The sequence below is a fragment of the Canis lupus genome, chromosome 27, assembly GCF_048164855.1.
Source record: "Canis lupus baileyi chromosome 27, mCanLup2.hap1, whole genome shotgun sequence".
In the NCBI taxonomy this organism is placed as follows: Eukaryota; Metazoa; Chordata; class Mammalia; order Carnivora; family Canidae; genus Canis; species Canis lupus.
This window is the reverse complement of record NC_132864.1, coordinates 26,178,517-26,192,566: the sequence shown is the minus strand read 5'-3', so window position 1 is coordinate 26,192,566 and position 14,050 is coordinate 26,178,517. Positions and strand designations below refer to the sequence as shown.

Here is a 14,050-nt window from a genome sequence, read left to right as displayed (position 1 = left end):
CACTCAGATTGGGATGAGTCCAAAATCATTGACTCTTTCTTTCCAATCCTGAGGAATTTGGGAAGGAATGCACTTGCTTCCTTAGAATGATCCATGTGAAGCCCCAGAGGGACTGAGCTTGAATGGGACCCCAAAAGGAATATTTGAAGAGCAGGACAGATGCAGTAGCATCAACCACTGGGGGTGAAGAATGGGTTCGGCTCTCAAACACCCCCCTGCAGTGAGGGCAGGGTACCAAGGAAGTCAGATCTGCCCGAGGATGTGCTCAGCTAGACTCCCATTTCCTGCCAAGGTTCTGACAATCACCAAGGCTCCCCTCAGTCCTGCCCAAGAGGATGCTCGGCTGTGAGCTCTGAAAGGCGCCAAGTTCCCACACCCTCCTTCTCTTGGATGGGTGAATCACACCTGGGAGCAAATGAACCACCCGGCTGGTTCCCTGGCTCCTCTGAAGGGCCGGCTGCATGGAAATCCACTAGTGCTTGTAAGTTTCCAACAAACAAGGATTGTTTGTACGTGTCCAACAAACAACGATTATATTACAAAACTGCGCAATATTTCCCCATCTGAGATCTCCTTGAGTCTTCACTGTGACCCTGCATGTAGCCATATTATCCTATTTTACAGATGACAACAGTAAGGCTAAATACTATCAAGGTTATGGGGTTTTTCCAACACCCCACACTTGGTAGTTGATGACTTTGGGACCTGACCCAAGCCCCCATTGACTTGACTCCAAGTAAAGCAGCAACATTGGCTTTCTTGTATGACTTATAAATTGACTGTGGGTGACCAGCACTGGATACAGAGAAAGATGTCAAAGAATAGCCTGGAGTTGAACAGTAGTTAAGGCTTAAAGTCACTTTCCCAAGATGGCACAGTTGTTAAGGTGGAAGGACAATGATCCAACACCCAGGCCCACAAGCCCTACAGCTCTAGAGGTCTCTGTGGACAGACCACTGAAGGAGCCAATAATGGGAATAAGCTTTGGGAAATGCTACCTGGCCCTTTTCTGGAGACCCAAATGCACACAAGACTATGAAGGACCTGGAGGGGGTCCCACAGTGAGAAAACCTATTCACTGAGCCATAATCCCAAGCTTTCCAGCCATTCCACTTAAAAGATTCATCTTCTATTCACATCAGTCAATGCATCTGTAAGGATGTTTATCTCAGCAATGGTTAGAGGAGCAGAAAATCCGAAAACCCTAAATACCCAACCACAGGAGACTTGTTGAACAGATTACAGCGGGTGCCTCAGGTGGACTGCTTTTAAAGCTCTTAAATATGTAAGTTAGAGCTGTATTTACTGACATGGAAAGAAGTCCAGGACGAATCGCTGTGTGAAAATAGTGGGCTTTGAGAAAGCATGACCCCATTTAGGGAAAACGATATTGCAATAAATATGTATGTGTGTGTACACAATGACAGAGAGCAATGAAGTGACTTTTAAAATAGTATTAATGATGTTTCTAGGTGGTAAGATTTCAAGGATTTATTACTTTCTTGTCCACTGTTTGAAATGTCTGCAGGAGCTTAGATGAAGTGTAAGAAAATATTTGCAAAAGGAAATAGCCAGAAGAGACTAGTCCCCTTCTTGAAACATGTAAGCCCTTTCCCCAAGCTATAAGGTCACATGGCATGATGGGCTTATGGGTGGATATCTTGAGGGTTATTATGCTCGACAGTTCCAGAGGCTTCTGGAAGTTCCAGGACCATATTTAAGACAGGTACTTTTGCTCCAGCACCCATGACAGCTAAGGTCTTAGCTTAGGTGGATGCAGGAACAGTCTGACCTCAGGCCCTAGATTCCATCCCTTTCCACCCCACTCTAAGGAAGATGGCATCAAGACTGGATCTGCCAGGGCCCAAGGGCACATACCCGCTTCTGACAGGACTGACGGACATCTTCCAACTCCTCCTCCTGATCCTCACGGTCCTTCTGGTGCATTTGCTTCATCCGCTCGATCTCCAGCTCGAACCGCTGGCGGAGCTGCAGGGCAGCAAGAAGAGCAGCACATGAGGGCAACCCACACCAACCATGTCATCCTGCTCATTCTATCTGCATTTTTCATTTCTGGAGTGCAGGGTGAGAGTCAAGTAATCCCCGCAGGCACCCAGGAGGGGCAGAAAGGAGATGGATAAATGGCCCCCGTGCTACCTCTCCCTTCCTGCAGTCATTACAAACATCAGTTATCAATCATGCTCTTGGGGATCCCTGGGTGGCTCAGTGGTTTCACACCTGCCTTCAGTCCAGGGCGTGATCCTGGAGACCTGGGATCGAGTCCCACATTGGGCTCCCTGCCTGGAGCCTGCTTCTCCCTCTGCCTGTGTCTCTGCTTCTCTCTGTGTCTCTCATGAATAAATCAATCATGCTCTTTCCCACTGACTTTAGAAGGAAGGATCCTTCTCAACACTTTTAACACAAAGCAAATAAATGTGTCAGCCTTGGAGCCAGCATCGGTGAGGGTTTTTTGGATGGGCGGATAGGTGGGTGGATGGATGGCAGAATGGAAGTTTCTTTATGAAGATAAAAGGCCTACAGAGGGAGACCACTTGCCCCAAAATGTCACCATGGACAATCCACTTGGCTACTGGTTGCTTTGTGGGAAACCACCACATTAGGACGCTTTAGGAGAATTCAGTGAGATTGTCCGTGTAAAACACCTAGCACGTTGCCTGGCACACGAATAGGCCTTTCTCGTTTGAAAACAGACAGAAAGGACTGCCCCCCTCCCTTCCTAGGAAAACAAAATTAAGAGCTGTGTCCCCATGGAGGAGATGACTTTTTTAAATGAGAGCCTCCAAAACTTGCTCGGAGCTGACAAAGAGCCATGATCCATGACATTTTTAAACTATGTGATTATGTATAGAAGGTTCTAGAATCGAAAGCAGATGTCGTAGGTTCCTGTTCCAGTTCAAGATTTTCTTTTCTTGATCTTTGTAATTGAGGGACTGACCTAAGCTCTTGCTTCACAAATTCTGTAGCATGTTAGTATTAAATAATAAGATTTTTGAAAAAACTTACATTCCAGGGCTTCACCCTAGACCTGCCAAATCAGAAGAATCTCCAGGTGCCAGGCTCCGAGCATCTATACTTCTAAGCTTCCATTTATCTGGGCTCTAATGCTGCTGGTCTTGAAGTGGCATTTGGAACCCAATACAGTAGATGGGTTGCAATGTAGAAAATTTCTGATCATTTACCACACCAAGCAGCACCTCTCACCAAGCCCTCAGAAGGTTACAATTGCTGTCCCTACCATGGAAATTAAATTGCAAAAAAAAACCAATCTTAGTCTTTTAAAATGTTGACAATATTCTCTACTATGCAGAACTGTGGTGGAGAGGAGAAAGGAGAGTGTACCACAGAGCCCCTATTACAGTTCCTGGCATAAAGTAGGCTCACTTTAAATGTCAGCCTCCTTCCTCGGCTCCTTTAAAATGACAGAGGTTATGGGAAGATAATCCAAAATGAGGAGCTTAAGCAAGTAAATATAATATTTCTTTTTCATTTTTTTTCTAGCCCCTTGGACACCCCTGACATCTGCAATACCATTTATGTCAAGCTTATATGAGTTAACATAAAATTCCCTGGAAAAAGTGCTATATTGTGATCAATAAATATCTCCCGGATGTCTACAAGGGCACAGTGCAGCGTGAGGTTTTGGGCAAAGCTCAAGTGATTCAAGTGTTGCGTCAGCCTCACCTTTTGTGCACGCTAAGGATGGAAAATTAGGAAGGATGCATTAACTTTCGGGTCCCTGAGGTCGCAGGAATACATTTCTGCTCCCGAGCACCATGGGGTCCCCTGATGGTATCTTAAAGAACTTAACAGAATTTTCCGGAGGACTCACTTTATTCTTGACTCTGGGTTGTTATGCCAGCTGCTGCATCCTCCATGTCTCTTAAAGATCTACACAGATATTCCACCTCTTTCATGAGCATCCCTGGATTCCTAGCTGGAGCTGGGGGAAGCCAGGGGATTGACAAGGCTCCAGTTTCATTGTACAGATGAGGAGACTGAAGTCTAGAGAAGATAGTGGGTTTGCCTATGGTCATAGGGATGCCTTGAGGGTCCCATGTGGATGTGACCATATTTCAGTGCTTTGAATGCCACAGGACTTTCTTGCCTCTGGGCGTTTGCACGGGTTGTTCCTCCTGCCTGGAACTCTCTTGGTGCCAACTCGGACTCATCCTTCAGTACATGTCACTTCCTCCAAGAAATCTTCCCTGATTATTCCCCCAACCCTGCTCCCAAGACCAGATATGCAAATTAAGCTTTCTCATGATACTCAGCATGACTATAAACTTCCAGAAGGCAGAGGGGCACATCTGTCTTGTTTTGTTTTGTTTTGTTTTGTTTTTAGAGAGAAAGAGAGAGAGCAAGGTGGGGGGAGGGCAGGGAGGGCAGGGCAGAGGGAGAGGGAGAAAGAGACAATCCCAAGCAGGCATGGAACTTGACACAAGGCTCATCCCAGGAACCTGAGCCAAAATCGAGAGTAATGCTCAACTGACTGAGCCAACCAGGCGTCCCTTGTCTTGTTTACCCCGGCATCCTTAACATCCACACCTTGCACGAGCAAAGAAGTGCTTGATCAATTCTCATTGGCTGAGTGAGTTAAAGGAACTCTGTTTTCTGAACTGCCCCAGACTCTGTCCCTCCATGCCCGCCACACCCAGGTCTCAGTACTTGGTAGGTTCCGTGCCAGTAAGTGAGTGTAAGGGAGAAGCCAGGGCAGGCACCCCAACCTTCCCACTCCTGCTTCCCCCTTATCCCTCCCCCCACTTAACCAGAGCTGCTCAGAGTTCATCTACTTTACTTATTTATGCTACCACGTCAGATTATCTAGAAAGTGATCTCCACCTTATAATCACTTCGAAGTCATTGCCACTTGTGAAATGCCACATGAGCAATTTCTTTCCAGTTAAGCCTCAAAAAAAAGCTCCGCTTCCCCTTGAAAAGCTGGTTTGTTTTTACCTTGGGATAACACAGAGCAGGCAACTCACATTTCCTTTCTCTCTCTGGCCACCAGGAATTTTAGAGCTGAAATCATTAAGTGTATGAGTTCGTTTGTTTTGTGTATTGGCTTATTAATTCACAATCCCCAAACCTCCTAGGTGTCTATTTTAGTGTGTGTTTTTCTGGCTCGTGTTGTTTTATTTATAATTTTTCTATTTTATGATGCATTCAAGGCTCTATAAGCCGCTTTGAATCTTTGTGGAATGAGGCGGGCATATCAGCAAACGAACCGACAAAGAACATATTCATCAGATAATACTTCGTTAAGGATGATGACGGAACAGAGGACTAGCTGAGGACAAAGCACAAACCTGGGGCAATGTATTGACAAGTCCTTAAAACAGGGAGACCGACATTCCTCTTAGGACTCAACTGCCTCAACATTAATACTTTGCTAAGGGCAAAAGGCAGTCTTAGCCTGACCCCCAGGATCCTTTAAGTCTACTTTAACATAAAAAAAAAAGTCCTTTAGAAATTTCCTTTATCTCTATCCCCCAAGATACATGTTGGCAATCATCCCCCAAGCACATGGCCCACCGATATACATTTGAAGGGTCTCATGGCTCAGGTTTTATTAGACGGTAATAAGTGACCTTTTCCCAGCAACAGCTAGCCCCCTCAAGGTCCTGGAAACCTTGTTTCCAAAATTCCTTAGAGAGTACGCTATCCTCAAACCCCTCCCAACTCCCAGGTATATAATCAGCCACCCCTCACAGGCCTCGGGCAGCAGCTCTTCCTGCCCACGGGTCCTGTCCCCGTGCTTTAATAAAAACACCATTTTGCACCAAAGACATCTCAAGAATTCTTTCTTGGTTGTCGACTCCAGACTTCACCCCACCGGACCTCACCTATATTCCAAAACTTCATCAAAGGGTGCTGGTATTAGGGTATTCAATATTCCTGCCTTATTCTCTTTATTTTGTGTTCTCCAAAGACTAGTGCTCCAATCTTTCTGGAGGTTGTGCACAGCGCTGTGCTCGTAGCAGATATTTTAGGTGCTACGGACTCAGATGGCACAGGCTCCACATCCCATCCCTGGCACCCCTCTTGGTGTCTCCAAGCCTTAGTTTCCATATCCAGGAAGTGGGGTCTGACCCTTGTGGGATGGGAGGAGTGGGCTAGATCATGAAGGATCTGAATGCCATATCTGGAGGTTGAGAGGGTTTCCAAGGGTAATAGGGAGCCACAACAGAATGAGGAACAGTTGAGTGAGGTGAGGTGAAGTGCTGGTATTGCATTTCAATAACCCGCTTCTGCACTGCAGCCAGTATGCGACAGGACATTGGCCTGGGATGGAGCTTTCCTACCTGCTCCAGCTGCTTGATGGTGTTTTCTTGCTGGTTCTGGATTTTCTGTTGCTCGAGGGCACTGGATTCCAGTTTCCAGAGCCTGTCCTTCAAGCCAGCGACGCAGTTTTCTCCCAGAGAGGACAATCCCAACAGCTCCTGCTTATGGGCCTGCAGCATCTCCACCTCCTGCTTCAGCTGCGAGGTTTCCTGTTCCTTTTGCTACAGAGATAAAGGGGGTGGGGATCTGGAGTCTCATGACCACACATCCCCACCCACCGGGGCACAATATGCCATCTCTGCCTCAGGCTGGAAGCCGGGCAGGACACCCTTTGGGGCACCAAGGCCTGGGCCCTGGGACAGCTCACACAAGCAGGAGTGGAGGGCTGCCCCCATAGTTAGACCTCAAAACATGCCCATTTGTAAGCCGTGTATCCATCTGCCAAGGCGAGGATTGAGACATTGGGGCAGTGAGGCAAGGTGTCCAGAAATGACTCACCCAGGTTAGAAAGTCAGCTCCAAGGTCAAAGAACTTTGGGCTAGACCAAGAAAAACTGCTGAATGCCTGGCTGAGAGCTTTCTTGCAGTGGGAGTGGGGGGTGGGTGGTGGGCGGGGTAAGCAGGGAGCCACAGAAGGGTAAGGAGCAACTGAGTAAAGTGCCCACATAGTATTTTAATAAAATCTCTCTGCACCAGAGCCTGCATGGGACAGAGCGTTGCCCCTAGATGGGGTGACAGCTAACTCATTCTTTGCTCAGCCTCTCCTACCTCCCAGGTGGGCACCTTGAAAGAGCTAGGAAGATCTGATTATCAATCTTCCAACTACTGTTTGTTGTATCAAGGCACCCTGGGACCCAGGACTCCAGCTGGCTGACAGACCTGCATGCCCGCTCCCCACCCTCCACCCAGAGTTCTCTCCCTGTCACTGTCTACCTCAGATGCCCGGGCGGGGAGGGGGGTCGTGGAAGCCAGCAGCTAAGAGCCAAGAGGGCTCCATGCACCCTCCCTTACCTTCAACTGCTGCTGAAGCTGGCCTAGTTCCCACCGGACGCTGGTGTTCTCCTGGGTCACTTTCTCTCGAAGGCCCTTCTCAAACACAGACTCCCCTAGGGCCTGGGCCAGCTGCATATCAAACCTGTTCAAGCAGAGCACATGTCACGGCACTGGGGTGGGGGCCCCTGGGGCAGGGGCAGATAAGACTGGACACAGGCATTTAGCTTTCCGGGAACCAGGAGAGAGGGGGCAGAGAGAGATGGGAGGTTTCACTTGGTGCTTGTAGGTGAGGTTGTGGATGGACGGTAGGAATCTGGAACACCAGAGAGCAATTTTTTAGGGTTTATATAGAGTTCCCACAAAAATAATGGAGTCTTACATAAAACATGATAAAATACATAGGTGAAAACAAGAGTAAAATAAAACTATATACAGACACAGGAAAGGAATTAAGAAACATATAGAATGATAGAAAAATTTCATCTATCTGGTTTGCCCATATAAGCTAATGCTCCTTAAATCCAAAGCCCAGTTTGGGTGTCTAATGTTGGTTGATCAGTGAAGGAATGAAAGCATATATCTGCACAAACAAGGCATATTCTATGTTTCATCTCCTACATGATATCAGCTGGCTCCCACGCTCATAAGCCATATTAGAGCAGAGTAACTTTTGATAAGAGGATGGACATTAGTACATTCAGTCTTGTCTTCATTTGTTTCCCCAGGGAAAACCACAGAGACTAGACAGTCATTTTGGGGACTGTTCCGGGAATTAGGAAATGCCTCGTTTGGGGCCCAACTGCCCCTCCATGAGGGTGCCTGCTGTGTGAGAAGCACTTTCTGGGCTTGGACATCATACCATGAAGTTGTCTTCCTCTTATATCCCTATCACACATGAGGAGACCAGTAGAGGAGGCTGTGCCAAGCCTCAGTAAGATGTGACCTTGGTAACTTGCCCTTGACCCACACGGAAAGTCCCACTGCTCCAGGGAACTTGGTGTGGTCAGAAAAGATGAACTAAGCATGGGCTTTGGGCACTGGTGAGAAGAAAGTCTCCCTTGTTACAAGGCTATCCAATGTATCTTAACAGTAGATAGTCCTTCAAAGCCTCAGACTCCAGAGAAAGCCATTAGGCATCACATGAGGGAGTCTGCCTGTTGGAAGAGCCAGGAGCTTTCTGATTGGCTGTTGGTGACATCACTCAGGAGGTGCCACTGGCCCCCTGGAAAGGGAAACATTGTGAGGGTGATAGTGCTCTGGAGTCCCAATCGGCCGGGGCTCTGCACTGGGGTCCTTGTAGTCCTTGTACCGCCTTCAGTAAGAAACAGGTAATGATGTCCATTTTACAGAAGAGGAAGTGAAGCTCAGGGAGGCAGAGTGATTCAGTCCCAAATGCCAAAGTGGTGGAAGTGGGCTGGCATCCAGCTCCCCTGCTATCTTAGCTAGCCCTCCATCTAATTGGGACAGGTGGGGGCAGACAGTAGGGGCCAGACAATGACCGGTTTCCAAGAAGTCCCTGACCTAGCAGGCCCCTGATGCCAAAGGATGGCTCCTACAGACTCTAACTTCTAGGATGTCCTGACCAACCAACTGCCCGAGGCCAGAGGGATTGACACGCATGCCTCACCCCACCCGAAGCAGGCCTGCAGTCTAACCTCCAGTGAGTGTGGGAGTCAGTGAGCCCAGCATGGGCCTCATCCCAGCGAAGCAGGCTGGGAGTTCCATCGGTTCTCGGAACTGAGCTCTGTGACGCATGCAATAACCGTGGCAACAGGAAGCCAAACCTGTTGGAACCACTTCAGGCCATTGTGAACTTAGAAGCCAGGGAGCTCTACAGGCATGGAGACATCAGTCCATCCAGGGCCCAGAAAACTGAGGAGGTGGCTACATCTATACTTTGATTAGACTTAGAGAGATATGAGGAAGTGACCCTCATTTCCAGATCCTTCCTTCCCTCAAGACAGTCATTTTACCTGAGTTCCCATTATTAGAGCAAGGCTTCCCTGCTCAAATGCTGGTCCACCCAGAAAGATAACGGCTGCCATTTGCAATGAGCTTCAAAACATGAACTAACTTCTGCCAGGAGATGGTACAGGGATGGGAAGTATCACAGGATAGGTAAGTCTTAGGGGAGGGGAAAGCAACGTTAAATATGAAGAAATGGGACTTTCCCATGGGAGCTCAATAGGGAGGTTCTTGAGTGCCTGGAAAGGAGGATTTTGCCAAGGGGTGTCAGGGAACGACCAGAGAGATGGAAGTTTCTGGTGGCATAAACTCCATGGACAGCCTCTATTCCCATCAGAGAGTGGAAATCCTCCATATAACCCCTCAGAGCAGGAGGAGAGGGGGACACCTGGGTGGCTCAGGTGGTTTAGCATCTGCCTTTGGCTCAGGTCTGGATCTCAAGGGTCCTGGGATTGAGCCCCACATCTGGCTCTTTGCTCCCAGGAGGGAGTCTGCTTCTCCCTCTCCCTCTGCCCCTGCCCCAGCTCATTCTCTCTCTCTCAAATAAATAAATAACATCTCAAAAAAAAAAAAAAAGAATAGGAGCAGAATCCACAGATGACAGCCAAGACTGTCATAGCTGGCAGAAACTCCAGAGGAGGCTGGAGTCCCCACCTCTGGGTTTACAGAGGGGTTCTCTAGGGGCTTTTCTCAACAATAAGTCCAAGAACTCCTCCAGAACCTCAGTCTCTCTCTGGCCCAGAGAGGTGGCATCATTTGACAAGCTCACACAGGAAATGGCCAAGGTATAACCAAGCCATCTTCCCCACTGCAAGGACAAGGTTCATCCGGAGTCCCCAGGAAGGTGGAAAAGAAAACAGAGTCAAATATTAATAAAAGATTAAAGAAACCTCTCTCATTTGGGGAGTGCATGCTAACAACCCCCAAGGATCTTTTTTTTTTCACACGAGGAAGCCAGCCCAGAAAAGCTCAAAGTGAGACATACAATATTTAATTACGCAGACCCAGTTCAAAATCTATGCCACTCCCATGGAAATATAATTCAGCTTGCCACCTCTTGCACATCTTGTAACATTTTTCTGTACTGTTATCCCAGACTGTCTAAAAGAGGCTGTATCTCATCTCTTTATCTCCTCTAAGTCTCCACTGGACATCATCTGATTCAAAAGGGGACCCCTACACACCACTAACCTCACCAAACAAGGTGAAGAGCTTCCAACCCAGGGTGGCCAGGGTGGCCAGGGATAAATCAGCACAGGTGCTAAATAAGGTTTTGCATATGGAAGTTTCTGGGTCCCAGTCTAGGCTCCACCATTTGAGGAGCATGGGAACCAGAGTGCAGCTTCAAGACTGGCTTCTTGGGGTGCCTGGATGGCTCAGTGGCTGAGCATCTGCCTTTCAGTCAGATCATGATCCCTGGGTACTGGGATTGAGTCCTGAATAGGGCTCCCCACAGGAAGACTGCATCTGCCTCTGTGTCTCTGCCTCTCTCTGTGTGTCTCTCATGAATAAATAAATAAAATCTTTAAAAAGACTGGCTTCTTGTTCATCCATCCATCCATCCATCTGTGCTAGAACTGCTCACATGATCTGAGAGGCCTAAGCCCAAATGCAAAGGGCGGTGAGTAGATCTTTGGCCTCCCCCTTCTGTGGCCCACTGGGTCTACCAACAATATCATTAAGTCCTCACTGCTATGTGGTGTTCTCAACCCCCACCTGAGGCTAAGAAACTGAGGCACAGGGAGTTGAATAACTCATCCAAGGTCATACAGCTAGAAAAAGGCACAGTGAGGTCTCGAGCTGGGGTGGTTTGACATCAGCGCTTGCTTCCCCAACCACTGCGCTAGGGTGTCCCTGCCCTCCATCACCAAGTCTTCCCTCGATAAATGAGGATCCCTGGGGCCCAGAGAGGCCAAGAAAGTTCCCCAAGGTCACATGGTCAACTGATTGGATAACCGGTAAGAATCGCTTCTTGCTGTACACTTAGGGGGAACCTTCTGGGAATGAGGTGTGAGGGGTGGAGAGGAAAATACATGACCAAACAAGCAGGTTATGCCCTGTGGATGAGTGGGCCTGACAGAAGTTGGGGGGCTGAGGAGGAGAACCCAGATGCCCCAGAAGACAACCACTATTCCCCACCGCCCATTGGTACCAACACAGCCCATCCTGCAGCCCAGGTAATTGGTGGGAAATGCAACTTACTTCTTCTGCTTCTTCTCAAGCTCATGATTCCGGCTTTGCTGGTTCTCCAGCTGGAGGCGGGTGTCCTCCAGGTCACAGGTTAGATAGTGGCACTTCCTCTTCAGCTGGTGGGCCATCCTCTTGGCCTCCTCGTAAGCACTCTGCAGCTCCCCAAACTGTGGGAGTCACAGAATGAATCATCCTGCTCTGATCGGGCTTTCTGCCTTTTATTTCAAGCAGCTGCCAGCCCTAAGGTGAGTGTGGTGGACAGAGAACAGGTGCTGAAACCAGAGAGACCCTGACTTGACCGCTTTCTGCTTGTGTCACCTCAAGGAAGGGACTTCTGCTAGGGGAGCCAAGGGTGAGTCCATCAGTCTCTTGGCATTGTTTCTTATTTGCCTCAATAATAACCCTGCCAAGGCGCCCAGAGGTTCTTTAGGTGCCCTGCCTCCACATGACAGCCCTGTGGGTCCCGTGTATTTAATACCCCCAATGGTGGGCAGACTCTCAGAGCCTTGTGGGGACCAGCCATGGCACACCTCGAAGACATGCCCAGGAAACCCATGAGACAGGCTCTAAAGGTCAGAGCCATCGATGGCACATTCGATGGGCCTGATGGCACAAGGATACACATAACCGTAAACAGAAAAGCCAAGCCTCTTGCCTCTTCTTCAAGGAAAAACCTTCCCAAATGTCCTAGTTTAAATCTGGGAGAGAGGACAAGTCAGCACACTTGCTTTGAAGAAATGGCCTCATTAAAGAATTTCTTTAAATAAGCAAAACTCTGAGTTAATGAAGCCTGTAATTCTAAATTCAGTATTTGAAGGCAAATGGGATGTTTTCTTATATTCCGCAGCTCAGAAAAGGTTGCAGCCTTATTACTTTTTAATGCAGCATGAATAGCCCCCCTTCCTTGGGGAAACTAACCCGCCTTTGTAATTTGTTACTAAAGAACTGTGCTATTTCCTTGCAGTTGGGTTTATCTACAGCTCAAGATGCTTTTGAGGATCACAGTACAGTGTCTGGGTTGGAAGTGACCACTGAAACCGTAGGAGGATCCTGAGCTTACTTCCATTGTTTATAAAACCCCACGTGAGCTCACCCTGTCCCTCCTCTGCACGTGGTCACACAGTGCTTTTCTCTCACAGTGAGGAGGTATACACAATGGTAGGACAGGCAAATATGACCTCAGTTCTCAAGGTGCTCACCACGAATGGCGGTGGTGGAGAGACCAGGAAGTGCAGATAATTATAATGCATCACCATGAGGTTTATACTTGGGGACACAATTCAGGAGCACCCAACCAGTCTGTAACAGGGGAAACATCCTGGAGGGAAAGATATGTAAGCTCAGATCTTAAGGATAGTTGGAAGTATTCAGGTCGGGGGGAGAGAGTATTCTAAGAAAAGGAAACAGTATGTACAAAGGCCCAGATGTGAGGAAGACTAAGGTACTGCAAGGGAATAGGATAGAGAGCTCAGAAATATAGATATTTGATCTTTCCACAAAGGGGTAAAGGTGATACAATGAGCAAAATAGTCTTTTCCACAAATGATGCTGGGACAACTGGTCATCCATGTGCAAAAAAAAAAAAAAAAAAAAAAAAAAATCTTGACACAGAGCTTACATCTTCACAGAAATTAACTCAAAATGGATCACAGACCTAAATGTAAAATGCAAAACTATAAAGCTCCTAGAAGATAATGTAGGAGAAAACCTACATGACCTTGGGTTTGGCGATGACTTTTTAGAAATATACTAAAGGCATGACCCATGAAAAAAAGAGTTTGTAAGCTGGACTTCATTAAAATTTAAATTTTTCTGCCCCATAAAAGACATTATCAAGAAAATGAAAAAGACAGGGGTGCCTGGGTGGCTCAGTTGGTTAAGCATCCATCTGCCTTCAGCTCAGATCATGATCCCAGGGTCCTGGGATCAAGCCCCATATTGGGCTCCCTGCTCAGTGAGAAAGGAGCCTGCTTCTCTCTCTTTCTCAGTGAGAAAGGAGCCTTCTTCTTTCCGCACTCCCTGCTTGTGCTTTCTCTTGCTCTTTCTCAAATAAATACCTTAAAAAAAGAAGAATGAATAGACAAGCCATGGACTGGGAGAAAACTTTCCCAAAAAACATATCGGATGGAGGACTATTATCCAAAATATACAAAGAACACTGAAAACCCAACAAGAAAACAACTCAATTAAAAAATGGGTCAAAGACTTTAAAAGACAATTTGCCAAAGAAAAAAATGAATAAGCATATGAAAATGCACTCCACATCCTATGGCATCAGGGAATTGAGAATTAAAACAATAAGACACCACCACCCACCTATGAGAATGGCCAAAATCTGGAATGCACATGAAAACAAATGCTACTAAAGATACGAAGCAACGGGAGCTCTCTCGCTCACTGCTGGCAAAAATGCAAAATGGGACAGCCACTTTGGGAGACAGTTTGGCAGTATCTTCCAAAACTGAACACACTCTTACCATATGACCCAGTAATTGTTCTCCGTGGCATTGACCCAGAGGAGATGAAAGTTTACGTCCTCATAAAAACCTGCACATGGATGTTTATTTCAGCTTTACTCACAATTGCCCAAACATGGAAGC

The 14,050-nt window shown here is 47.4% G+C and overlaps 1 protein-coding gene across 1 annotated transcript in view; it reads right to left on the bottom strand.

Annotated features, from left to right (window-relative positions):
• The window catches only part of MYO18B (myosin XVIIIB), a gene marked incomplete at its 5' end in the record, with an annotated part of 242,336 nt that overhangs the window by 110,145 nt on the left and 118,141 nt on the right, over positions 1–14,050 (bottom strand). Inside the window, 4 exons of the mRNA XM_072801883.1 lie at positions 1,879–1,989; positions 6,324–6,524; positions 7,314–7,437; positions 11,463–11,617. Coding sequence (XP_072657984.1) covers positions 1,879–1,989; positions 6,324–6,524; positions 7,314–7,437; positions 11,463–11,617 — 591 coding nt within the window. The remainder of the gene's footprint in view (positions 1–1,878; positions 1,990–6,323; positions 6,525–7,313; positions 7,438–11,462; positions 11,618–14,050) is intronic.